General features: G+C 46.4%; 1 protein-coding gene across 5 annotated transcripts; it reads left to right on the top strand.

Moving 5' to 3' along the window:
* Positions 1-1571: 1571 nt before the first annotated feature.
* dlk2 (delta-like 2 homolog) lies at positions 1572-26952 on the top strand. Of its 5 annotated transcripts, XM_082556571.1 has the most exons (8): positions 1572-3933; positions 4526-4565; positions 10289-10362; positions 22088-22199; positions 23676-23733; positions 23928-24058; positions 24153-24297; positions 25317-26952. In XM_082556571.1, the coding sequence occupies exons 4-8, from the start codon at positions 22112-22114 to the stop codon at positions 26077-26079; spliced, it is 1185 nt and encodes a 394-aa protein (XP_082412697.1). In that variant the 5' UTR covers positions 1572-3933; positions 4526-4565; positions 10289-10362; positions 22088-22111; the 3' UTR covers positions 26080-26952. The 5 variants fall into 5 exon arrangements, with proteins under 5 accessions (XP_082412697.1, XP_082412694.1, XP_082412696.1 ...); XM_082556568.1 differs by lacking the exon at positions 4526-4565; XM_082556570.1 differs by lacking the exon at positions 4526-4565 and having other exon boundaries at positions 1572-3937.
* Positions 26953-27646: the final 694 nt, after the last annotated feature.

Below are 27646 nucleotides of genomic sequence, written 5' to 3'. Positions count from 1 at the left end.
TTCGTACGATGCTGTGAGGATCGGTTTGTTAACGGGTACAAATCCAAGAGCAGGCAGAGTGGGCCTTTCATCGAATCTGGCTCTCTTCACCTTGAATTCAGCAAGTGTTGTGTTCTTGTATTCCCCGTCTCCATGCAGCTTCAAGAAGTGTTTCTTTAGTTTTGCCGGTGCGAGACTAGAGTTGCTCAACTTGGCGTTGCAAATCATGCAGATAGGACGCTCACTCCCATATTGTACATATTCGTCCAACCACTTTCTTTTTTTGCCCGACATAGTTAGTATGGATTAAAATGTTAAAAAAAAAATCACGCGAAGTACTACCACGATATTCACATGTTGACTACTGCGCGCGCTACATTCCCCGCAGCCCTGATTGGCCAAGCAGTGTAGCATGATCGTCTGCAGCCAGTGATGGCCAGAAGGGGGCGTGTCATCACAAATTTACACGATAATTCGGGCGTGGCTGGACCTCTGCGACCTCCGCAGTGGAGGCTCTGCCGAACCCCTGAGACCGACTCACCGAACCCCTAGGGTTCGATCGAACCCAGGTTAAGAACCACTGGTCTAAAGTCTTGTCTCCTCTGGTGTGGCAGGAGACATGTTGGTGGAATCTGGGGAGGACTGTCTTTAAGTTGATGTGGTTGAAGTCGCCAGCAACAATAAAAGCAGCCTCGGGGTGTTTATTCTGGTGTTTGTTAATGGCTGCGGAAAGTTCTTTCATGGCCAACCTAGCATTAGCGTCGGGGGGGATATACACGGCAGTGAGTATGATCGAAGTGAGTTCTCTGGGGAGATAATAAGGTCTGCATTTGACCATTAAAAACTCCGCATTAGGTGACTCTCAGTAGTAGTGGAGTTCATGCACCAAGCATTGTTAATATAAATGCACAAACCTCCACCTCTGGTCTTGCCGGAGTCATCTGCTAGCCTGTCGGCTCGATGTGTGTGGCGTCCTGCTAACTCGATAGCATTGTCCGGGCAGCTGTTGTTCAGCCATGTTTCGGTGAGAAACACGACATTTGAGTCCATAATCCGTCTGTTGTTAGTGATGGAGAGCCGTATCTCATCCATTTTGTTTGCCAGAGAACAGACATTGGCGAGAAAAATACTGGGTAAAGGCAGCCGGTGTGGTGTTAGCTTTAGCTTAGCCCGTAGCCCTCCGCGCCTACCTCGCCTTTGTTTACGATCTCGGCGCCATCTGCGTGCACTTCCGCCCGGCCGGGGAGAGTGGGCAGCCTCCGGTGTTCTGGAGATCTCTGGGATGAGTCGGAGATCAGCGATAAAACTGTTGGAGTTTGTCTGAGAAGGTTCTCAGTCATCCAGGTCATCGTAGTCAAAGGAGCTTGCAAAGAAAAGCGTCTGGACTTCTTTAAGTTGCTTGAAGACATTTCACCTCTCATCTGAGAAGCTTCTTCAGTTCTAAGGTCAAATGGTGGAGAGTCCCAGATATAAACCTAGTGGGAGTGACCCCCCACAGAGGGACAAAAGGACCCCCTGATGATCCTTTAATCGCCTGGGCCAAGGTGGGAAACTGGGCGTGGGTCCCAATCAGCCAGAGTTTCGGGTGTGTTTCGGGAGGATAAGAAGGACAGACGCAACAACATTGTCATCCCCTATGTAGCCGGTGTATCAGAGAAACTCAGGAGAGTTTTCTCCAAGCATGACATCCCAGTGTATTTCAGACCCAGCAACACGCTCAGACACAAACTGGTTCACCCGAAAGACAAAACGCCAAAACACAAACTTAACAATGTGGTGTATGCTGTACAGTGCAGCGAGGAATGCTCAGACCTCTACATTGGAGAGACCAAACAGCCACTTCACAAGCGCATGGCACAACACAGAAGAGCCACCTCCACAGGACAAGACTCAGCAGTCCATCTGCATCTTAAGGATAAAGGACACTCTTTCGAGGATGCCAATGTTCACATTTTGGACAGAGAGGACAGATGGTTTGAAAGAGGAGTGAAAGAAGCCATCTATGTCCACTGTGAGCGACCATCTTTGAACAGAGGCGGGGGTTTACGACACCAACTCTCTGCCATCTATAATCCAGTTTTGAGATCCTTCCCAGACGCCTTAACACCCACTCACATCCTGGGCCATCTGACCTCAGGACATCACATGATAAGGTGGGGCCAGGTTTCACAATGAACACACCCGAAACTCTGGCTGATTGGGACCCACACCCAGTTTCACACCTTGGCTCAGGCGATTAGAGGATCATCAGGGGGTCCTTTTGTCCCTCTGTGGGGGGTCACTCCCACTAGGTTTATATCTGGGACTCTCCACCATTTGACCTTAGAACTGAAGAAGCTTCTCGGATGAGAGGTCAAACGTCTTCAAGCAACTTAAAGAAGTCCAGACGCTTTTCTTTGCAAGCTCCTTTGACAACTGTTGGAGTTGTGAGTCCAGATGTCCAGAAGCTCTTGTCTGCTGTAGGTCAGCAACGCACAGCAATTCTGGACGAATAATCCGGTTAAAAGATGAATCATCAATTTGTAATTTCACTGTCAGTTTTACTTGCCAGTTTTACTTGCATGTATTTTGAAAGTGGTTTTTTTTTTTGGACAGCAGGTAAATGTGCCTGTCGTGTGATGTTTGAATGTGCCGTAGGCGGCAAATCAAATAGACGTGACAACACAAAAAGGTTCAGATGTTTTTCATAGAGCATGGTTGAAGTATATCTTCTCATTTCCAAAAAGATAATATATTTAGTTGGGCCACATACTGAACTTGGAGGTTAGAAATAAAGTGTCGATCTTATATTGCAATTATTAATCAGATATCAGTACCAGAGCTGCTATTGGTGTTTGGATCGATCCACTCGCCTCTACCACAAACTTATGGACACTAGAGTATTTAAAAGTAGAATGGGAGGCAGAGCCTTCAGTTTTCAGGCCCCTCTTCTGTGGAACCAGCTTCCAGTTTGGATTCAGGAGACAGACACTATCTCTACTTTCAAGATTAGGCTTCAAACTTTCCTTTTTGCTAAAGCATATAGTTAGGGCTGGACCAGGTGACCCTGAATCCTCCCTTAGTTATGCTGCAATAGACGTAGGCTGCTGGGGATTCCCATGATGCATTGCATTTTTCCTTTCCAGTCACCTTTCTCACTCACTGTCGTGTCCAAATTCATGGGCTGCATCCTCCTGAGGACCCGGTCTTCGCGGTCTACGTGGGCCGGGTCCTCAGAAGGTCGGGTAGGCCGGAAATATTTCTAACATTTTGAGTTATTTTCCAGTGTTAGAAAATCAGCACTGCTCAGTGTTAGTCTTTGTTAATCTTCAAAACTGACTAGGTTACTTTTAAACATATAACACTGTCAAAAGTGTTAATTTAACACTCAACAGTGTTGTATTTACAGTGTTGGGGAGTAACGGAATACATGTACCGCCGTTACGTATTTAAAATACAAAATATGAGTAACTGTATTCCGTTACAGTTACCGTTTAAAAAGGTGGTATTCAGAATACAGTTACTTTGTTGAAATAAATGGATTACACTGCGGTACTTTCCTGTTTCATTTTGTCGCGGGTCAGGACTGTTTGGGTTTGTTTGACAGCTACGTTCTGTTGTTCCAGGCGGCAGCGTTACGGTTGCCATGGTTACAGGGCGACGCTCTCTCTCTCTCTCTCTCTGCGACTGTGTGTTTCCTGGGTGAGAGAGCGCCTTTTTGTTGTTGTTGTTGTTGTGCTAAGCTAACAGGCAGAATGCTACAAGCATAGCTCTAAAGAATGTAGCATCATGGGCAGTGTAGTCCGTGCTGCAGGGAGAATGGACTGCCATACACGTTATGGGTCTGTGAGCGCGAGGAGGGAGAAAAAGGGGAGTGGAAAGGTACGAGTTGTCATCGAGGAGAAACGGGAGCTGGAAGCATGTAAATATAATAATAACCACTGCAGCCAAGAAGAGAGCCTGACGAGCCCAGTTGTAAGTAAGCTATTAAGACTCGACTGTACACCGTGTTCCTGTTTTCCTCCGAAAACAATAAGTTCTGTTGGAGCAGCCTTTCAACGCCTCTCTCTGTCTCTCGCAAGAAAAGTTGACCCACACAACAAAGTAAAGCTATTTTTCGGCTACGAGCCGACAGGGACCCCGCCGTATTAGTCAGAGGTCCCTTTACTACAGTTCGGAGTCGCGGACCTTCAGTAACAGTAATAAATCACACAGCAATAGTACATTCACGTTGTTGTAAAAAACATGATAATATATTAAGTAATCCAAAGTATTCAGAATACGTTACTGTCATTGAGTAACGTAACGGAATACGTTACGGAATACATTTTGGGGCATGTATTCTGTATTCTGTAATGGAATACATTTTAAAAGTAACCTTCCCAACACTGTGTATTTAACACTCAGAGGTGTGGACCCATATAGACACTCTCCAGTGTTAATTTAACACTGGAGATTTTGCTGTGTACACGGGTATTTTTGAACACGCAGCTGTTTCATCCATGTAAACGGCGTTTCGAATCACCGAAAACAGAGATTTTTTTAAAACTCCTTTTTTGCGTTTAAGTGTGGACGAGGAATACAGAGTTCGTCACACAACGTCAAAGGTATGTGCCTTTTTCACGTCACGCTGTGAGCCACGTTATTGTTTACATGAGATGAATTGCAGAATGGCAGATAGAGACGAAATACTGTTAATCTGACTGTCTTTAGGTTTTACACACAGTTACTGTCCCTCCATTTACAAAGGCACAGTGTGATTATTTTACATGTAGTTGTTTTTTTCATGTGTAATAATATTCAACATTGCTATCAATACATTTTTCAAAAATGCCTCTCTGTGCAAAATGGGTTTAAAAACATAAACAACTGTTTGTCCGTGATTTGAACCGGGGAACAAATCGTGGCAGGATTAGCCTGATGTTATTTGTATCTCGCTGTAACTTCACTGTATAAAGAGCAAACATCTCCAACATGTCAGGAGTAGTTAGTCATTACAACAAGTGTTTGAACTAAAAATCAAGAATGTGGGATCCTGTTTGTCCGTGATTTGAACAGCCCAGCGCTGCTCCCGACAGGGAAAACCTGCAGGGAGACCTACCTCGGCACCTGTGCAGGTGAAACCAAAGGGCAGATTTGCTTCACCATATTTTCTAGTCTTTGGCTTAGAATGAAGTTGGTTTGGAAACATATTCAGTGATGCTTCATCTCCTGCTTTGCGTTTCTGTTGCCGCCCGGTGCTAGCAGTATCCAAGCGTTGTTTCCCCCCCACCCTCCTTTTCATACCGCGCCCCCCCTGCAATGGCTCTGCGCCCCCCTTGGGGGCGGGCCCCACACTTTGGGAAGGTCTGAATTAGCCTAATTTGAAATTCAATGTATTGGTTTGAAAATGATCGGAACTAAATTGAAATTGAATTTTATACTTTGAAAATGAATTCATTTGTGTTGAAACTGTATTTTATCCTTTAAAAATGTAGCTCTTTTGTCGCCACACAGACTGTATAGGGCGAACCTCATACAGTCCCCTGAATGCTGGAGATGTCAGACTGGGGTAGGCACATTGACCCATATGATTTGGAGCTGTCCTAAAACCCAAATTTTTGGACTGAGATACATGACTTTATCAAATCAACCATACGATGGGATATTCCTTTTTCACCAAGACTATTTGTTTTGGGGGACCCATCACTCCTTAAATATGCTCCGCCTAAGGCTGCTGAGTGGGTACAGACTGCATTGATGCTGGGGCGTAAACTCATTATCTCCCAGTGGAAGGCCCCTTCCACCCCACCTGTCTCTGTATGGCATATTCAACTAGGGAGACTCGCTGCACTAGAACAACTCTCATACAGGCTCCTGAATAAAGTGGAGAGTTTCCATCTGAAGTGGGATCCATATCTGTCCAGAATAAAACGAACAGACTAGAACTTAGAGTGGGACAGACATTGGAATTCTGATGAAGCACTTTCAGGGATGTCAGAGTGTGGCATGCAGTAAGACCCACATAGTCAAAGGCTGGCTGTTTTTGTTTCTTTTTTGTTTGTTTGTTTTTTGTTGTTGTTTTTTTTCATGTTTTTGTTTGTCTCTTGCTTTGTTTGCCCCCCCCCCCCCCCCTCATTTTGGTTTGGTATTCTCTACTTTTCTGCTGCTATGCTGATGTTTTTTTTATGTGATGTAATCTGTCTCTGCGGTGGACTGTAGTGTTCTAAAAGTACAATAAAATATTAATCACAAAAAAAAAATGTAGCTCTCAAATAATTTCAGTTTCAGTTCTACAATTCAGTTTTTTGGGACTTGCATCGGTTCTGGTTCCAGAGTAATCGAGCACAGATTAATAGAACTGCGTTTTACAAGCGGACCGAAAGTGTCACTGACGGGAATCTACAGCATCTTGAGCTGGATTTTTTTTTAACATACTGCTCCATTATTATGTTTGACAGGCTGAAATTGTCGGGTCACCAAGGCACCTCATAAATCGACCAGCTTTTACAGGTGTTTTGTGCCAGAAATGGAGTGTCCACTGAAGACTGAAGATAATGAATCTCTACGCCTTGCCATTGATCCCTCTTGTGCCTTCATCTAGACAAGTGACATTTACTTGACCACTCTCACATGCTCTGTACCTACATCACCTTCCCTGACAGTCGTAGCTTGTCCCATCAGAGGGTGAAATGATAAGAATGTGTTATTTTGCAAAGTGCTCTCTAGGGTTCCTAAATAAAATATGGCATTGAGATAATTTATTTTGAATTCTTTTTAATAATACCTTCTTCTAAAATATATAAGAAACCTCTCCTGGTTTTAATGGCACTTTGGATTTCCTTACTTTCTGGTCCACTCCCACCTCAGCATGCAGTCAAGTTCTATCTGGTCTTTAAATCTGACGTCAATAGCCATGTCTGGGCCCAAACTCCGCTGCAGGTCCCAAAGTCAAATGATCACTGCAGCATTACTGAGAGTTTCATCTGTAATAAAACGATCCGCGTTCTGCTCTACCAGGTGTAACAATTAAGTTTAACATCCAGGCATCCATGAAAACTGAATTTATGACATTTAACGGAGTTAGAAGTTAGCAGGGAGTTACCTCGCTAGCTTCTATCTAAATATAATACACCATGTTCTGACTGAGAGATTTCTGAAATGATTCAAACGTACAGCTCTGCTATCACTTCCAACATAAATGAAGACAGAAAACTAAACAGCACTGACGTTTGTAGGGTTACTGAAGTTGGGCTAGCTGCTATATAATGATGTGCTACGTGACCGCTAGCGACACAGCTATGTTAGCATAAACAGTAAAGCTGGAGGATGAACAGTAACTTCTTTCCACTGGATAAAAGTTAACGTGAGGGTTCCCGATGGTTAGAGACAAATGTAATCGCATGGCAGGATGCTGTAAACGGACCAAACTTCAGCCAGGAGAACAACTGAGATAATCCATCCACAATACGAGGTTAGTCATTCAAATACTGCTGCATGGGCTGGGCTGTAGTTACATTCTAAGGGTTTAAAACTGAGCTTTAAAATGAACAGTGGTGATAAAAACAGGCCAACAGTGATCACTGACTGTTTTTAGGGGCTTGTTGAGATTAAACAGAACAAAATACAAAACATTAAAACACGTTAAAAACACAACAGCCTTAATAAACGCAGAGTACTTTGGGCCTGGAAGCAGAATTCATCATGTCATCACTTAAAGACTGGATAGTCTTGCCAATGACCTACTAATCATATTCAGATGTGTTGCAACAAATTCAAATTGCCACTAGGTGTGAATGTGCGAGTGAATGTGAGTGCGAATGGTTGTCTGTCCCTGTGTGTTGGCCCTGCGACAGACTGGCGACCTGTCCAGGGTGTACCCTGCCTCTTGCCCTATGATAGCTGGGATAGGCTCCAGCGCCCCCCGCGACCCTGAATCCGGTTGTTCAGTCTGACGTCACTAGCCGTGTCTGGGTCTAAACTCCGCTGCAGGTCCATATATCAAACGATCACTATGGCATTACTGAGAGTTGAAAAACTGTCTAAAGTCTTTCATCTTTAATAAAATGATCAGCGTTCTGCTCTACCAGGTGTAACAATTGAGTTTAACATCCAGGCATCCATGAAAACGGAATTTATGACATTTAACGGAGTTAGAAGTTAGCAGGGAGTTAGCTCGCTAGCTTCTATCTAAATACAATATAGCATGTCCTGACTGCGGGGTTTTGGAAACAAATTCAAACGTACAGCTCTGCTATCACTTCCAGCATAAATGAAGACAGAAAACTAAACAGCAGTGACGTTTGTAGGGTTACTGAAGTTGGGCTAGCTGGTATATAATGATGTGCTACGTGACTGCTAGCGACACAGCTATGTTAGCATAATATAAACAAGCTAACTTTTTTTCCACTCGATAAAAGTTAACGTGAGTGTTCTCGGTGGTCAGGAACAAATGTAATCGCATGGCAGGATGCTGTAAAAGGACCAAACTTCAGCCAGGAGAACAACTGAGATAATCCATCCACAATACGAGGTTAGTCATTCATATACTGCTGCATGGGCTGGGCTGTAGTTACATCCTAAGGTTTTAAAAACTGAGCTTAAATAAATGATTAGTGGTAATAAAAGCCGAGGGAGGTCAACAGTGATCACTGACTGTTTTAGGAGCTTTTTGAGATTAAATAGAAGAAAATACATAACATTAAACATGTTAACAACACAAAAGCCATATTAAACGCAGACTACTTTAGACCCGGAAGTAGGATTCGTCGCGTCATCACTGAACAACCGGATAGGATAAGCGGAAGCAAATAGATGGATGGATGGATGTGTTGCAACAGGAACACATGGAAAAGTTGCAGGACAGCGGTCTTCTTTCTTTCTTCTTCTTCTTTCTTGTTCTTATACATGTAATACATTTATTACCAACCTGAGAGTTTATCCGCTGGTCATTCGACATGACGAATGACTTCTGAGGTCTTAATTCAGCTCAAGATGCTATAGATTCCCGTCAGTGACACTTTCAGTCCTCTAAAACGGAGTTCTATTAATCTGCGCTTGATTACTCTGGAATCAGAACCGGATGTAAGTCCCAAAAAACTGAATTGTAGGACTGAAACTGAAATTATTTGAGAGCTTCATTTTTAAAGGTTAAAATACAGTTTCAAAACAAATGAATTCATTTTCAAAGTATAAAATTCAATTTCAATTTAGTTCCGATCATTTTCAAACCAATACGAGGTTTAAATCATACCTCGCTGATAGATCCTTATCAGTTCACTTAGGCACCTTCTCCTCTTCCTCCGCTCCGGTCTGTTGTGGTGTACCTCAAGGATCAGTTTTAGGCCCTATTCTCTTCTCATTGTATTTGCTCCCTCTAGGAGCAATCTTTGAAAAATACAATATTGCCTTCCACTGTTATGCCGATGACATACAGATCTATTTTGACCTTACTGACGACCTTGCTGTGTCCCTGCACTACTTTCAAGAATGCATGCGGGAGGTCAAAGAATGGTTCCTGAGTAATTCCCTCGTTTTAAATGATAAGAAGACTGAGACTGTGGTTTTCAACAGTAAAATCCCTCGTGCCCAACTCTGTGCTGCCCTGGGTTCCTTTGCTAGCTTTTCTAGCTTCTCAAACCACATACTCCTGCTAGAACACTCAGATCTGCCACTCAACTACTTCTGACCCGACCCAGATCTCGGCTGAAGTCCCGGGGTGACCGTGCGTTTGCTCTGGCTGCCCCGGGACTGTGGAATAACCTTCCTCTCGACCTCCGCGCATCTGATTCCATTGCACTGTTCAAATCACGATTAAAAACCCACTTATTCAATCTTGCCTTTCCCTCTAGTTAATATTTCTTTTATGATTTTATATCATGCACTTTTATGCTCATTTAAATTCTTGTTTGCTCTATACCTGTTGCTTTCCTATGTATCAGTGACAGTTATCTGCTTGCATACTTAGTACTTGCTTTGGTCCTATTTCTATTATCCTCCTCCTATACTCTATCTTACTTGTTAAACACCTTGGCATACCCTTGGTTTTTAAGTGTGCTTTATAAATAAAGTTTATTATAATACATTGAATTTCAAATCAGGCTAATTCAAATTCAGTTTTAAAAAGCATTTATTAAGTTACAATTCAGATTCAATCTGAGCAATTCATATTCGAATTTAAATTATTCAAATTCAGTTTCTGATGACACAAAGTTCTGCGCATCCACATGTGTGTCCTGATCAGAGTCTGTGTTGGTGTGTGAGTCTGTAGCTGTAATCAGCCGCTCACAGCTGACCCAGTAAACCCCGTGCACATGTGCCGTTTGTCTACCTGTTCCTCTCTACCTTCCAGGTGTTTCTGGACCTTCCTACCTGAGCTGTCTGCCTTTCACCTGATGTCACGCCCACAGAACAGAGTTCATTCAGGTAAGTTCATCAGGGGTGTCAAACTGAAATGAGCCGCTGCTGGCACTGTCGTCTCATTGGACAGCCAAGTGTTCAAGTAGTACAAAAAATAAACAAGAAACCACCCACCAATAATTTTGAAAATGTTTGTTTTTTAAATATCAAATATTGTCAAACAAAACAAAACTACAAACGTGAACGCAGATTGTAACTAACTGAAGCCTTTGATTGAACGACCAAATAAACACAGCTCTGTCTGCGCAGACACAGGGCAGCACTTCTGCTGTCATTGTGTTCGTGCAGACATGCGTTTGTGACTTTTGTGACTCTCTGACTGAACTAACAGCCTCAGCATGTTTGTACTCTCGGCTCATGTTGTCTTCATATTAAATCATTTTTGGCTTTTTAAAGAACTTATTTTAACACAAGTTAAAACAAAAAATCAAGGGACAAACTGCATTTTATTTCTTCACATCTATATACGGAGTGCAAGTAGGGGTGAGGTGGGCTGATCTCTGAGCTCAGCCCCCAAACTGCAGAACCTGGGAGAGCAGGCTGACACAGGTGAGACAGAGGGGGCGGGGCTCAGACTCAGCTGTTTGGATATCAGTGATGCTAACGAGCCCCTGACAGAGGACACAGTGACTGAGGAGAGGCTGGGATGCCTTGTTTATTATTTGCAGATGTTTGATTGTTCTTCTTCTGTGATGATTACCGGTATTCTGCAGATCAGTTTGGACGGCGTGAAGCAGGCGGTTACAGTTTTGGTGTCTTTATCCATCTGTCGGCACCTGCAGACAGGACTGAGGGCACACGCTTCCCTGCAGTGTGGCAGCAGGACATGTGACATGTCGCTTCACTGTCATGCTGTCCCCTCTGCAGTGTCCCACTTCCTCCTGCAGGTCATTAAACTTTCATCCACCTGTGTGTGTGTACTATGTTTGGACCTGTCCCCACGAGTTTGAAGGCATTTTTGAAAATGTCACAGTTAGGTCACGGTTAGGTCTAGGCTTGGGGTTGGGGTTATGGAAGGTATTGTGTCAATTAGATGTCCCCACAAGGATATGAAAAAAAACTGTGTGTGTGTGTAAAGTGATGACACACAGCAGCTGCTGAGCTCATCGAGTCTTCGCTGCCCGCAAAGAAGAAGACAATGTCCAGCTGCTCCACAACAATGCTCCCCCCCCCCCCCCCTCCCAATGGCTATGGGAGGAATGAGAGGAATGGAGAACACGCCGGCGGTTTGAGTCCCGGCAGCTGTTCGTGTCTCTCTGACCTCAGGAACTAGCCGGCAGGAGGAAGACTGCATGAAGAGGAGCCGGGATTATTTTAGACTACATTCAGGGATTAGACTCAGACACCATTACAGCAGGACAGGAAGGACACGGACACGCCCAGGTTCAGGAAGTTTCTCTAAAACCAGAACCAGAGCAGAACTGGGCCTGCTGGTCTGAGTCATCCTCACTGAGCATTGTTACCCACTCACAAGATTTCTTTAGGTTTAAACTTGTTCTTGTCTCAGCAGTCAGACAAAAGTCATTCTGATAAACATCAAACACTGTTTACTGCTTCTCTCCAAGCTCAGGGGTCAGAGGTCAGGGGTCATCACTGATAACAGCCTCACAGAGTTAAACACAAACTGCTGTGGCCCTTCAGAGACGCAGAGATTCTCAGTGAAACCTCACACCTCCCGAGCATGTCGGTGTTTGCTCTCAGGCTGAAACGGCTGCATGTTGGGGTCAGAGGTCACACACATTGGTTATTAATCACCCTGAGAGTGGGTATGTGTGCACGAGGCTTCCTCAGCTGCTGCGGTGATGGAGGGGTCAAGGCTGAACCCCCCCAGGGTAAACAGAGCTTCGATGTGACTCCGGTGCTCCAACACGGGAATCTCCCAGCTGCCCTGGCTGCAGGTTACACCATCATCAACCCCTCAACAGCGCTGCTACCTATATTAACCCGCTACCCACCGCAGGGCAAACCTCGGTACATGCTCAGATCCAGATGCCATCACGGGAGGATCGAGTTACTGCTAAGCTGAAGTCAAGTAACCAGCAGGTATTGATTATTGATCGATAGACACACGCTGCTGAGGATGGAGGGAGCGGGCGTCATAGCCTCGTCCTCCACCATTGAAGCTGCGTCATGTTCCCGCCACACAGATCCTGCAGGTTGTTAAAGATCAGGTCCAGAGGAGCTCTCTGAGAGGGCCGAGGACCGTCTCACAGCGGCGACACTTTGTCCCGTGAGCATGGCCCGAGTTCCCTGTCCGCCCCAGCATCACCTGGTTCATCACCTGAGCAGAACCAAACCATCATCGGATAAAAATATCTGTGAAAGTGTCACAGCCCCGTACACCTGCTCTGCTCCAAACCAGAGCCATCAAAGCTGAACCCAGATCAGCTTTAGTCCCACCGCCCGGCCCTCGGTCTGACTCTGAACCAGGTTCCTGCTCTCTCAGCTTCAGGGTGATGATCCCTCACACACTGCCCACTTTCATCTCTTTCCCCATTTTCACTTGGAAAGTTGACAAAGTGCATTCTGGGTAAAAGTTGAGCCTGGTATTGGTGTTCATGCTCAGAGATGAAACTGTGACATCTGGTAATAATCTGGTTTTGTGGATATCTGCAGTGTTGAGCAGTTTGAGCAAACCGATCTGACACCAGAACCAGTTTGAACTGTTGGGAGGTTCCAAGCAAAGGTCAAAGCAAAGGTCAAAGGTCAAACTGTAGAACAGTCTGAGGAATCTCCTCGGGCGCTGTTCAGTCTGCTGAATAAAGAAAGGTCTGATTTGTGCAAAGTGGAGCTGTTTCAGAGCTTCAGGGTCAAAGTGAAGCTTCTCCTCTGAGAGCTTGTGGCTCCCTCAGAGTCTCTTTAAAACATTTAAAAGCACCACGGCGTTCCAGGCAGGGCGAGTCCGAGCCTGCCGGGACGTGAGGCAGCGCCCGATCTGAAGGCGGATCTGATTCAGTAACAAACGCAGACAGCGCTCGCCCTGCTGGGAGCTGAGGCGCAGAGACATAACAGACGAGAGGAGGATCAGATAGAGGAGGGAGGCCTGAACAAACACTTGGGGAGGAGAGGGGGAGGAGACTTGCTTGGAACACTGCAGAGTGTTTTTCTGCCGCCGCCAGTTACACAAACTGTGAACCACACACACATCGTGCATTAATCTCTGCCACACAAACACAGGGGCATCCTGCTGCCCCCTGCAGGCAGCGCTCTGACTTACAGGCTCATTGTTGCATCCAGCTGTTTGTGGGAGTCTCTGCTCTGAGTGTATTCATACCTGCTGCTCCAGAGCAGCGACTTCAGTAATAAGTTTGCCTTTAGTACCGTGAAGCCTTGCGTGGCGGCTGGGTTCGCCACAGGAAGTTCCCGTAGCACAGAGGCTAGCCAGCGTCATGCTGTAGATGTTTACCTGCAGACTGCGCAGGTGGTCAGAGCGCTGTCACCTGATCCGTCACTCAGACTTTATTATAGAAACCTTTCATAAGTCCTTATGAACGTTTCTGTGATTTGTGGTGGAGCTAAAAGAGATGAGCTGTGACAATGCCACAGACTCGACCCGCCTCCTCAGTCAGGTGAGCCGGCCGTTTGTTGGGACATTTTCAGGAAAAGTAGTCACATGATTAATATCATATTCGTGGATTTTGTGGGTTTTCCTGTTTAAAGTCAGTGTGAAAAAAAGCTGAAGGTCAAAGGAGTATGTTCAGCTCCGAGCGTAATCGGCCAATCAGCACCCATTACACCTGAGAGCCCTGCTCCAGGTGAGTAAACCTGCTCTGATCACATGTAACAGCACACAGCCCCTCCTCCACACACACACAGAGGGGGCTGTGTCGGGGTCGTACCCTGCAGAGGGGGAGTGTTTTCTGAGGAGGGGAGGACGGCCGGAGCAGCGCCTCCCCGTCGTTCGTCTGCAGCTTCAAACACACACACTCTGAACGACGGCGCAGTGTGTGTCCCACAGTGTTTTTGTGTGTGCGTGTCCGAGTGTGTGTTGGAGACACGGGGTGGACGGCAGCTGAATATCAAGTTGGTTTGTGACAGCGGATCAGCGAGGAGGAAGCTGCCAGCTCGAGGTAAGCACCCTAACAGCTCAGAGCTGTCACTGAGCGCTGCTGCTGCAGAGTCCAGAGTTCCTGAGGCTCAGATCGCAGATCAGATCGCAGATCACACTCTGGCTCTGGTTTCCAGGCTGCGCTCTCTAAACTTTGCCGTGCAGCAGGTACAGACTTCCTGACATCTCTGATTGGTGCGGGCTGCTGGATGTTTTCTTTGGCTCGCAGTTATTTTTAAGATGTCGGTGTCGCGTGTGAGAAGGTGACAAAACCACAAGGTTTCTCCTTGTTTTCCACTGGTAAATTCAAAGAGTGAAACAGAGTCAGGAACAAACATGACGTAAAGATCATGTGACTGTAAGGATCACTGGGGCTGAGGAGATATTGATAGAAACTGACAATTAAATACCAAACAAATAAACTTCTTCTGTGGTGGTTTAATGGACTACTGCGTCAGCTCTACCTCTGACCTCTACAGAACAATTGGTAATTTGGGGTTTTATTTCCTAAAATGTAAAGCTTGACGCGGTGCGGTTCATTTCCAGCTCCTTATTTTTGTTCTCTCACTCAGAGCAGCTGTGCTTGATTCACAGCTCATAATGAGCCTTCTTTGTCTTATACCAATGGGATCCTCCCTTTTTCTTAACTAGCTTTCTTCTGATTTGCTGCCAGCAAGTGGGTGGGACTACCATCCTCTCTCTCTGACATCATACAGATCCCAGAGCAGAAAAAACTGATAAACTGAGTGTTTAGAGCCTGAGCTATGAGCCTACAGGGATGACTGAGTACAAACTGTCCTGTTTACCACAAACATCCACCAAAGGAATATGAGTCACATGACAGGAAGTAAATGTTAACCTGCCTAAGAGTCCATTCAGTGATGACCTTTGGGAAGCTCATGTTTCATTCAGTCAAACCTGCAACCAGAGACTGAGCCTGTGCACTGAGCAGGGCGTACATTTGCTCTCAGATCACAGGAGTCGCCCCCTGCTGGTCATCGGAGAGAAATCAGGTTTCAGGCATTCAGTCTTTTGAATACTGTCTGTCAGTCAAATATGGCGCACACCTGCAGAGTCCAGCTGCTGCAGCTCAGCCACAGTTCCAGTCCCGAGTCACCCAGGTGTGTCCTCAGACCTGTGCATATGAAGGGAGTTCAGGCTTAACTGGCTTCTGTCAAAATGTGAAAGAACCCACCCACCACTCTAATCACACTCTAGATCTTGTTTTAACATATGGCATAGAAACTGAACATTTAACAGTGTTTCCTGATACTGAGCAGTGGGGAGTGGACTTTATCACAGTAGATGTCTTTCTGAGTTAACTTCAATAATTACTTCCTCCAAACCATCAATGTGTCTTTTAGACCCCATTCCTACAAAACTGCTCAAAGAGGTCCTGCCATTAATTAATGCTTCAATCTTAAATATGATCAACCTATATCTAATAATCAGCTATGTACCACAGGCCTTCAAGCTGGCTGTAGTAAGTAGCGTTACTTATAAAGCCATCTCTAGACCCAGCTGCAGCAAGTGATTAGGCAGGTGTGGTGTGTGGCTCTTCCTGACATGTGGAACCATCAGGTGGATCAGGAGCTGCAGCAGCTGAATTAAATGCTGTGATTCAGGGCAGTTTTACAGTGAGGTTTAATGGTCCTTCAGCTCTCTGCTTAAGAGGAAAGAAATATTCACCTTCATCAGGAACAGCTGGCGTTGCACAGATGGTTGGCAGTCATTATACGTTATAGTTCCATCAGTCGGTGCTGTGTTCTTGAAGTTCTTGAAGGTTTTACCGTTTCACCTCCTGTGTGACTGAATGTGAGGATGAGTTTCTTTGTTCTTTGTTTCAAGCTCTGATTTCACACCAGACTGTGAATCTGAATGTTTCTGTAAACCAGTGAAAGTGATGCTTTGTTTTCAGCGTTATCATTCTGTCAAACTCATTAGGCTGTTACTGAGCGCCTCTAAAACAGTCTAAATAGAGCTTAGGTTAGCCTAAAATGAGCTGATGCAGGTTAACTCACAGTTAAACACAGAACTGGAACTGGACAGGGAGAACTTCTGCTCATGTGAACTTTGACCCCAGTCCTAACTATCTGTAAAACTCTACAGAAACGCACTGATGTTTTCACATCTGACACTTTGGTTAACAAAGTAGCTCAGTAGCTCACTGCATACAGTCACATTAATGGAAACAGCTATTATGGATGGATGGATGGATGGATGGATGGATGGATGGATGGATGGATGAATGGATGGATGGATGGATGGATGAGTGGCTGGGTGGATGATGATGGATGGAAGGATGGAAGGATGGATGGATGGATGGATGGATGGATGATGATGGATGGATGGATGGATGATGATGGATGGATGGATAGATGGAAGGATGAATTATGGATGGGTGGATGGATGAATGTATGTATAGATGGATGGATGGATGGATGAATTATGGATGAGTGGATGGATGAATGGATGGATGGATGGATGATGATGGATGGATGGGTGGATGATGACGGATTGAAGGATGGAAGGATGAATTATAGATGGGTGGATGGATGAATGTATTGATGGATGGATGGCTGGCTGGATGGATGGATGGATGGATGGATGGATGGATGGATGGGTGGATGATGATGGATGGATAGATGGAAGGATGAATTATGGATGGGTGGATGGATGAATGTATTGATGGATGGACGGCTGGATGGATGATGATGATGGATTGATGGATAGATGGATGGATGGATGGATGGATGGATGGGTGGATGATGATGGATGGATAGATGGAAGGATGAATTATGGATGAGTGGATGGATGAATGGATGGGTGGATGATGATGGATTGAAGGATGAATTATAGATGGGTGGATGGATGAATGTATTGATGGATGGCTGGATGGATGGCTGGATGGATGATGATGGATGGATGGATGGATGGATGGATGGATGGATGGATGGATGGATGGATGAATTATGGATGAGTGGATGGATGAATGGATGGATGGATGAGTGGATGGATGGATGAGTGGATGAATGTTTGGATGGATGGATGGATGGATGGATGGATGAGTGGATGGATGGATGGATGGATGGATGGATGGATGAATGTTTGGATGGATGGATGGAAGTATGAATGTTTGGATGGATGGATGGATGGATGGATGGATGTTTAGATGGATGGATGAATGTTTGGATGGATGGATGGATGGAAGGATGAATGTTTGGATGAATGTTTGGATGGATGGATGGATGGATGAGTGGATGGGTGGATGATGATGGATGGATGTTTAGATGGATGGATGGATGTTTAGATGGATGGATGGATGGATGGATGTTTGGATGGATGGATGTTTAGATGGATGGATGTTTAGATGGATGGATGAATGTTTGGATGGATGGATGGAAGGATGAATGTTTGGATGGATGGATGGATGGATGGATGGATGGATGGATGGATGGAAGGATGGATGAGTGGATGGGTGGATGATGATGGATTGAAGGATGGAAGGATGGATGGATGGATGGATGGATGGATGATGATGGATGGATGGATGTTTAGATGCATGGATGGATGGATGGATGTATTGATGGATGGATGGATGGATGGATGGATGGGTGGATGATGATGGATTGAAGGATGGAAGGATGGATGAATGGATGGATGAATGTTTGGATGGATGGATGGATGGATGGAAGGATGAATGTTTGGATGGATGGATGGATGGATGGATGGATGGATGGATGGATGGATGGATTGAAGGATGGAAGGATGGATGGATGGATGATGATGGATGGATGTTTAGATGGATGGATGGATGTTTAGATGGATGGATGGATCTTTGGATGGATGGATGGATGTTTAGATGGATGGATGTTTGGATGGATGGATGTTTAGATGGATGGATGAATGTTTGGATGGATGGATGGAAGGATGAATGTTTGGATGGATGGATGGATGGATGTTTGATGGATGGATGTTTAGATGGAAGGATGGATGTTTGGATGAGTGGTTTGTTTCTGAAGATGTTCTGTGATTGGTCAACTCTTGTCCAGCTAGATTCAGTTAGATGCAGCTTCACAGCAGAGTCTGCGGAGTGAAATGTTGCAGCTCTCAGAGGCTGTTTCACCTTTGACCCTAGCAGCAGGCATTATGATGCATGAACACACGGTGATGCAAGCCGTGTCAGACTGATGATACCCTCAGAAACATCACAGTGGGGACAGCATCCGCATCCTGCCTGCGTCCACGGAAACCCGCTGCCCCTCCTATCCCCCATTCTCTGACTCTGTTGCCAGGGCAACGGCGCCGACCTGCAGTGCAAGGCACCGTTCTCAGTGTTCCTGTTAGCGGATCGTTCGACCAGTCAGAGTCGCCGACATCAAAGACGCTCTAAGATGTTCCTCCTCATCTGCTTCCTGGCTGCCAGCGGTGTGCACTCAGCCTCGCACTCACGTTTATCGTTTCATTTCCTGAAACATTTCTTCATGTTTCACCTCGTCCTCCCCCATAAACACCCCATAAATTCCCCCAGCTGTGCAATGGGTGGAGTCCTTTTGCACCATCTTTGCAGCCTTATGTCTGCGGGTTTGATGAAGAAGTTGTAATCACAGATGGACGTAGGTCTTAAAGTTGTAATTGAAGCAAACCATTGAGGGACAGAGTCTCTCACAGGTATCGTTTACAGCTGTACAAACCCTCGCCGCCTCTGAAGGATGGAGGAAGTTATAATGGAAAAAACAAGTTGAACATCAAACAGTGAACGAGGCGGAGCTCCGCTGAAAGCTCGCCCTTGAGGCTGGAGGATCTTTCAGACTGAAGGAAGCGTCAGTATCAGCATCACGATGCCAGGGAGAATACGCAGACGCCTCGGGATTCCACACACACGCTAACATCATACAAGGAGCCAACAAACCAAATGCTGATCTTGAAAACATGACGTCTAAAAATCCATGAATTCATTTATTTTTTTTGAGTCAAAATAAAAAAGTAAAAAAGGAATAAAAATACAAATAAAAAATATTCCAAAACATAATAAAACTATAATAATTTTATTATGTTAATAAAACAAATAAGAAAATTATTTAAATAAAATTAAAATAACAGGAAAATGAAAATAAAGATATTAAAATGAAATTCACGTGAAAATGCTGTAATAAAAACGAAACTAAATAATCTCGCCGCACACTGGCCGACATGTGGTCAGCCTGAGTGCGGCGAGGTGAGTCAGCGAGTTCATTCTTTTAGCCACTCCCTCCAGTTATTAAACACGATCGTAGAAAAACACACGGCGAGTTTCCACAACACATCAAAACAAACACACACCGATGAAAGCTGAAGGTGTGTGTGGTTACACTCAGGCGTGGTGGAGGGCGGGACCTCACAGCCCTGTCTCCGCCCCCTGTCGATGCCGCTCACACAGACCGCCGGTTTATTTCCACAGAAACACTTGGATGCAGTGAGTCAGCTTGTTGTGTGTGTGTGTGTGTGTGTGTGTGTGTGTGTGTGTGTGTGTGTGTGTGTGTGTGTGCTGAAGCATTAAATTGGCCACCTGTTGCCATCTCTCCTCATACACTCCCCTCATTCTTCTCTTTCTGGAGCAAACAGGCAGGATAAAGTGTGTGTGTGTGTGTGTGTGTGTGTGTGTGTGTGTGTGTGTGCGCGCGCGCTGTGGTATGCCAGACACACTGATCTGGCATGTCGGTTCCTGCCCGTGCGGAGGTTGAGCTCGTCGCTGTAATCTCAGGAAAAATGATCCGTGCTCTTTCCCGCCTGCGAGTCGAGCGCGTGGGCAGAGCGTCCTGAGGCGCCGTCACTACAGCAACAGGCCAGCTCAGAGCGAGCCACGAGCACCTGAAGGAGGACAAGGAGGGAGTCTAAAGCTTCGGCTAGTGATGTGCGGATCGATCCTGAAATATCGATTCCTCCGATACAAGTCATTTATGTTCTAGAATCGATTCTCACATTAAAATATCGATATTTTAGTAATTTAGGGTAAATTTGTAGTTTATCATTAACAGGAACACAGTGGAAAGAAACTATAACATTCGGATTGTCTACATTGGAAGGAACTAAACAAAAACTCCCTGATAACAACTGTGTTTAGTCTGTTCTTCCTGTTCCATGCAAGGCCACCTGGGTTGGCTGGAAGACTGTTTACTTAGCCTAGCAGGGCGGAGGACACTGTCTCAGCTGAACTCTGGACACACACACACACACACACACACACACACACACACACATACACTGATATGCACACACTCATCCTCCCTCCCTTTCCAAACGCCTTCGACGCTTATTCCCTTCCGATGCTGACGGAGATCAAGGAGACCAGCGCACAGGCTGCAGGCCCGGATGTGCTGTCTAATTCGTCTGTCTCTCACCTTTACCCCCCCTGTTGCTTGTCATGTGTTTCTTTGGTGTATTAAGAGTTTTTTCATGTGCAGAGGTGTTTTTTTCTGTTCTCAAACTGATCTCCCTGTTGGAGCTCAGTTTGGGGGGAGTTATTTTTTTCTCCTTATCTTTCCTCATATGGTGCATTTTCCATTGTTATACCTCTCTGACCTGTCTTCCCCATGTGATGTTTTGTGTAATGTATCTATGGTCGGAGGGTAAGATGGCGCTGCCATTGCGTGCAGTAGGTCGGCAGCCTTATGAAATTTCCCCTTGTGGGACTAATAAAGGTATATCAAATCAAATCAAACAGCAGGAAAGAGAAAGCCTCGTGATGTTTTGGAACCGCTGAACATTGCTCGAGTTCTCCATCAGCTGCTGTATCCCAAGGCAGCGCCGCACTGCCACACCTCCTCAGCAATAAGCTCCTCCCTCGTTTCTGACCGTCAGCTGACGACTTTCAGACTCAGCAGTGAGAGAACTTCCTGTGTAGATGCCATTACACCTGAAAACCTCCTGAGGAGAGAAGAGACAGTCACATCAAATGCTGCTTCACTTCCTGGAAACATCTCCTCTCCTGACCCAGGCTTAACGACAGAAATCACACAAACGCTCTGAGAGATCCCAGCAGGAATCCCGAGATGTGGAAGTACAGTGACATCACCTCAAACAGGAAGCATCACTCCACTTCCTGTCTGAGCTTCGCCGCCTCATCCCTGATGCTCTCCAACTTTTCCTTCACAGCTTCTCTCAGATGCGCCGTGGCATCATCACAGAGTGCTGTGTTTGATAAGCGGCGTCTCAGCTTCCCGCGCCGCAGATACGCTTTTGAAAAGCTCCCAGGAGTCAATGCGTGTTTGATCTGGGGTCAGCTTCCTCTCGCTGTGTGACTGCGGCGCTGGGCTCTGTGGCTCGTGTTCACCTTCCTCTTTGTGTTTTTTGGTTCACACTTTTATTTTGTAGGATTGGAGATGGTGTGTCCGCTTTGGTGAGCTTCCAGTCGCTCTGTATCTGTAGCGTCCTGCTCCGTGGTTGTCCCTCTTGTCTCTGCCTCCCTGACCTCCTGACCTCACACAGTCAGTCGTACCCGTCGGTCTTCCGGCGTCTGTTGATGCTCTGTCCTTCCTTTGTGGATTTAAAAATAAAAGCCTTGTGTTTGGTTTGTGTCTGTTGTCATGTCTCGTGTGTCTGTGCTGTTACTGAGCGCGCTCACATTTACCTGCAGCTTGTCGAGTCCTTGCTGTGTGTACGACCCTGCAGGTCACGTGACCAGCTTTCCGTTTTCTGTTTCAGGCCGTCGTCTTCGCCCCAGTCGATATGTGGGTGCTCAGAGCTGCAGCCGCCACGCTGGCGCTGAGCTGTTGCGTCCTCCACGGTATCATCACTCCACCCTGCGCAGGTCAAGGTAGGTCACATAATCACACCTCCTCCTGCTGTGCACCAATCACTCTGTAGACTGCTGCTTCAAGGCTCAGCCATTGATCAGAGGCTACAAACGTGTGCATTCATTTGTCACGATGCACACGAGCAAAATCAAATATTGCAACCCCAACGCCGCGTGCTAGCTGTCGTCACGTGTTTCATGCTAACGTGGAAACACGGCGTGCTCCACACTCACAGTTTCTTCTCTCTGAGTTAAAATGATCTTCACACTTACAGACGTTGGCGTGAGATCGGAGGTATGGTATTCTAATTACATCAGTAGATACAGCAGTAATGAGATTACTTTACTCCGTGATAGCGGCACGGTGCGACAGCCGAGGGCAACACTCGAGCGCTCAAATTAAACTGGACACTCGGAGGAAACAGCGGGCTCCTAAAGGCAGTGTGACCTCATGACCTTTCGCACCGCCTCCACCACTACAGCCTCCATCAGGGACTCTGATTGGATGGCTAACGAGAGCCACAGGTGTGCCCCTGACCAATCAGACAGCAGCAGACCAGTGAGAAAGGAAGCTTCAATCAGCACACACACACAAACCTCTGTCACAGCTGGATCCTCACTGAGCACGCTCCGAAGCGCTCGGCGGCTCATTGTTCCTACTAATCCGGGCTCTCCCAGCTGTCAGCCGGAGCCCCCGCACTGCTGTCCGACCGGTCTCACATAACTCCCAGCTGCTGCTACAGTTATGAGAGGCGCGCTCAGTATTCCCGGCAGCTCCGTGGCTGCGTGGCAGTCCCAAAATGGCGTCTAGATAAAAAACACTTTGAGGGTAAAGATAATGAAGACGAAGAAGAAGATGATAACGGGATGAGGATGATGACGATGATGAGGGGGATGGGGGCACAGTCAGAGAAAAACAGAGAAATAATTAACAACAATGAACACTGACAAATTAAAGCAGAGGTCAGGGACTCCACCTGACTCTACCTGCCACACCTCAACACATGATTGCATCCCCTCAGTCTCTCTGCTGATTGGCTGTGTTTGGTCAGCCAATCAGGCCAGGTTTCTGGCTCTTTCAGCTGCTTTTATAGTTTTATAATTTTCTTTGTTTCAGGTAATGAACGTCAGTTTGCTGCTTCTGTCTGTTTGTATCTGATTAAAGGGGCACAGTGACATCATCATCACAAACGAAGAGCTCTGATGCTCTATGTTAAACGTCTGTGCAGGTGTGACTGATGTAACCTGTACAACGCATCCACTTAACACACTGTTTGCTGCTACAACTACACATGTTTCTTTTCCAAATATTTATTTATAAGTGACTTATGTATGTATGTATGTATATATATGTATATATTGTACTATTCTTAGTTAGTGTATTGTCTGTCTTGTCTTAATGTTGGTTTAAAATGGAGCACTGTAACAAAAAATAATTTCCCCCAGGGATCAATAAAGTATTCTGATTCTGATTCTGAACCTGTTTTTCACCTGCAGAAACTGACTGCAGCTGCAGCATCGCCAACAGCCATTGTGACGAGTTCAGAGTCTGCAGGTGACACTCCATCAATCAATTGATCGATCAATCAATCATCCATCACTGCCCGATCAATGTCCCGGCTGCCTGTCAGCTCGTGGCTTGTTCAGGAGGACTTTACACAGGTGTAACTCACCTGATCTGTGTTTCTGTCACAGATCTATTTTACTAACTTTCCACCTAATGTCTCCTTGCTTCCTTCCCATTTCCAGGTGTGACCCTGGCTGGGACGGCGAACTGTGCGACCGCTGCATGCCGATGCCCGGCTGCGTGCACGGTTCCTGCGAGCAGCCCTGGCAGTGCACCTGTGAGCCAGGCTGGGGAGGGCGCTTCTGCGACAAAGGTCAGAGGTCACCTGTGCATTAACGTCTGCCATCTTTCTTTTGCCATCTTTCCGTCAGTGCGTCTGAGCTCACCTGTCTCCTGCTGTCTGTCAGACCTGAACGTGTGCTCGCAGCAGCAGCCGTGTCAGAACGGAGCCACCTGTGTGATTCAGGACAGCGGCGACTTCACCTGTCTGTGCCCTCAAGGTTTCCACGGCAACAGCTGCCAGCAGAGGACCGGCCCGTGTCACCAGAGGAGGTGTGAGCTCCTCTTATGGTTCAGAGGACACACACTAACACACTCAGACGTTACCGATCAAACAACAAAGTGTTTCCTGTTTTTCCTGGAATGTTTTCAGCTGAATTTATTTTTAATAATTAGCAGAATAATTATGCTGATTAATGAGCTTAGTAATTGTCACATGACTTTTCAGCAGCAGTAAAAATAAACGACTTCAGTACATTTGACAGATTTTACTACAGTAAAGGAGAAGAGCACGTCTGTGAGGGAAGTAGCTTCAGGCGCACACACTGTTGTCGACCTGCAGACCGTAAACTGTAGAACAGATGGGCGTGGCCACTGTGACATCATTGATTTGAGCATTTCAGTTAGCACTTTGGATGAGAGGGCGGAGCATCACATGGACACAGATTTCTGCTAATCAGTGCTCCATCCAAATAAAATCTTGAAATTGGAGCTCCGCCTTCTGGATGCTCTGTTAGTACACTAACCTCACAGCAGCCATATGATTGGCCTGATGATGTCATTAAAAGTGCTCCAACAGCACAAACACGTCATGAGGTCCAGTTTAGGGACAGCTGCCTGTGTCACCGTCCACCTGTCTATCAACTAGGCCACACCCCTAATGATCCAAACTTTAAGCCTCAAAACAATGTGGGTGTTACATTTGTCTCTGACCGCTGACATGAAATCCAGATAAACTGTCAGAGTCTTCTCCCGTATATAAAACTGTGTCATCTGCATATCCTGACACTCTTCTTCTGCTCTCATCTACTTCCTCCTCTCTTTATTCTGTAACAAAAGTTTAATACAGGTGTTATGGAGGGGATGTTATCTACAGAGCCCAGAACAGTTTGTGTATCAGGCTGTAAACACGTTAATTTCTGCTGTAAAGTTTTAACGTGGGAGTCTGACTCACTGCTGCCTCTGCTGGACGGTAGATGAACTGCAGGTTCTGGTACTTCCTGTTTATGAACCAGGCATTGATGTTTGCTGCAGTCTGCTGGTTTTCTTATCTTCCTCTTCTCTACCTGCAGGTCTCCGTGTAAAAATGGCGGTCTCTGTGAGGATGCTGACGGTTTCGCACCAGAGCTGACGTGTCGCTGCCTGGCCGGCTTCACGGGGCCACGCTGTGAGACTGACGTTGATGACTGTCTGATGAAGCCATGTGCCAATGGCGCCACCTGTGTTGATGGGTTCAACCGCTTCTTGTGCGTTTGCCCTGTGGGATTCAGCGGGCGCTTCTGCACCGTCAACCTGGACGACTGCGCCAGTCAGCCGTGCCTGAACGGGGGCCGCTGCCTCGACCGCGCTGGCGGCTTCCACTGCGTCTGCCGGCCTGGCTTCACTGGAGACATCTGTGAGACGCCAACTAGCAGCGACGCCGGCAAACCCGGCTGGACAACGGTTGGGTGGGAGGGAGGAGGACGTAGAGGGAGGAGCCAGAGAATCACAACTAGCAGCGGCGACGGTAGGAACAGCAGCCGTCACGGTGACAGACTGCTGAAAGTGACTGTGAGTGAGCGCAGTGGCGCCGGCCTGTCAGACGTGCAGCTCATCATCGTGCTGGTGCTGGCAGGGGTGACGCTCACCATGGTGGTGCTGACCACCGCCCTTGTTCTGCAGGGTCACTGCAGGAACTGTGGACACACCTCCTGCTGGTCCTCTGTGACATCATCGTCTTCACAGAGAGGACAGAAAAGCCACCAGCGAGCATGGCCGGATGAGGAGGAGGGACAAATCAGGTTTCTGAGCGCAGCAGAACCAGAAAAGAAGAAACTCAACACAGAAGTCATTTAGACTGACCGGAGGGGGCCGGGACACAGCTCCACCTGCCTCAGGTTCAGCTCCCAGCGAGCACCTGAACTATGACATCATCCATGTTGTCACAGGACGACTGAATGGACAGTTTAAACCCCACCTACATTACCCAGGGTGCACCTCTGCAGTCAGCTCAGAGGGGCTTGTCCCAGGGGCATGTGGAGGCTTTTATTTTGAAAAGGTCAATTGAAACTGAAGCTTTATTTTATAAATCAATAATTTATCAACTCTTTTCTTATAATCACTTGGAAAATAAAATCGTGCTAACTGTGAGTAGATTGACCTTTAAAAGAATCCGACTGACATCATCAGCCCACACTCGGCCACGCCGAGCGACACAAGACAAAAGTCCAGAATTTAAATGTGGATGAAAATCAGATGGAGTTCTGACTGAGGCTTCCAGAAGTTTTCAGGTGGAGATCTGTGCTGCTTGGCTCCGCCTCTTTATTCTCAGACTGAGCAGCTTTGCATGATTCACAGTTCAGAATAATCCTCCTGTTTTAGCTTTCTTTGATTGGCCAGCTTTTAGAAAGCTGCAGCTTTCTGCCCAACATGAACTGCTAAATGAAAGTTTGGCGTCGTCGTGGGTTACTGAGTGAAGCCTGATGGGACGTGACCACAGTCTGATCTTTGAGATGAAATCTACTCACATCAAAGTGAAGTGTGAATATGTTACGACTGTATTTGTATATAACATGTTTATTTATTGTATGGTGTACATGCACGTGTGCTCCGCCCACACACACACAGCTGTCAGACCTCATCACGTTACAGGGACAAAAACGCAGACGGAAACTTCTGATGTCACTGAACAGATCCCCACACAGACATTAAAGCTGTTTCTGAACTTTACCGCTCGCCTCCTGGGTTCTTTCATGTCTGAACACTTGATGCAGCAGTCTGACTCTCCACCAGGAGGCGTCTGAGCCTGCAGGAGTCCTGATCCAAGATCCCCGAGTCAGTCTGGATCACGTGCCGGACTGAACCGTTGACCTGCAGGTAGGAGTCAGCGGCCTGGATCTGTAGCCACTGACGTGTCTTCAGGTTTAATGCTGTCTTTTCAGGCTTTTCTTAGGCAGTCATGTTGCCATGGTAACACAGGAAGGTCATTACAGTGAAGTAAAATGAAAAACCAGGGGTGGTAAAAACCATTACCATTAGAAAAAAGGAAAAACTCTTACATCCATCCATTACTTTCCACAGCCCTTCGCTACCTGCAATAGGCTCCACATGGGTGGAGCCTATTGCAGGTAGCGAAGGTATCGAAGGGCGGGAGGCGGGTACGGGTTAACACAGAGAGACAGACAACCATTCACAATTATGTCCAATTTAGAATCATGGTTAAAATAAGCCCACTGGCTGCATGTGTTTGGAAGGAGAAGCACCCACCTACTCCACACAGAAAACAGAGATGGTGGAGTCGAGGTCTTCTTGCTGTGAGGCAACAGTGCTAACCACCTCGCCACTGTGCGGCCCTAACCTCCGTAATGACAGTCGTCACGTCCTGTTGCTGCGTGCTGCTGCTGCTCTATGGCGTCTGCAGGTC

The sequence above is a fragment of the Aulonocara stuartgranti genome (genome assembly GCF_965226115.1).
Source record: "Aulonocara stuartgranti genome assembly, chromosome: 13".
In the NCBI taxonomy this organism is placed as follows: Eukaryota; Metazoa; Chordata; class Actinopteri; order Cichliformes; family Cichlidae; genus Aulonocara; species Aulonocara stuartgranti.
This window is presented reverse-complemented; position numbering and strand designations above follow the sequence as displayed.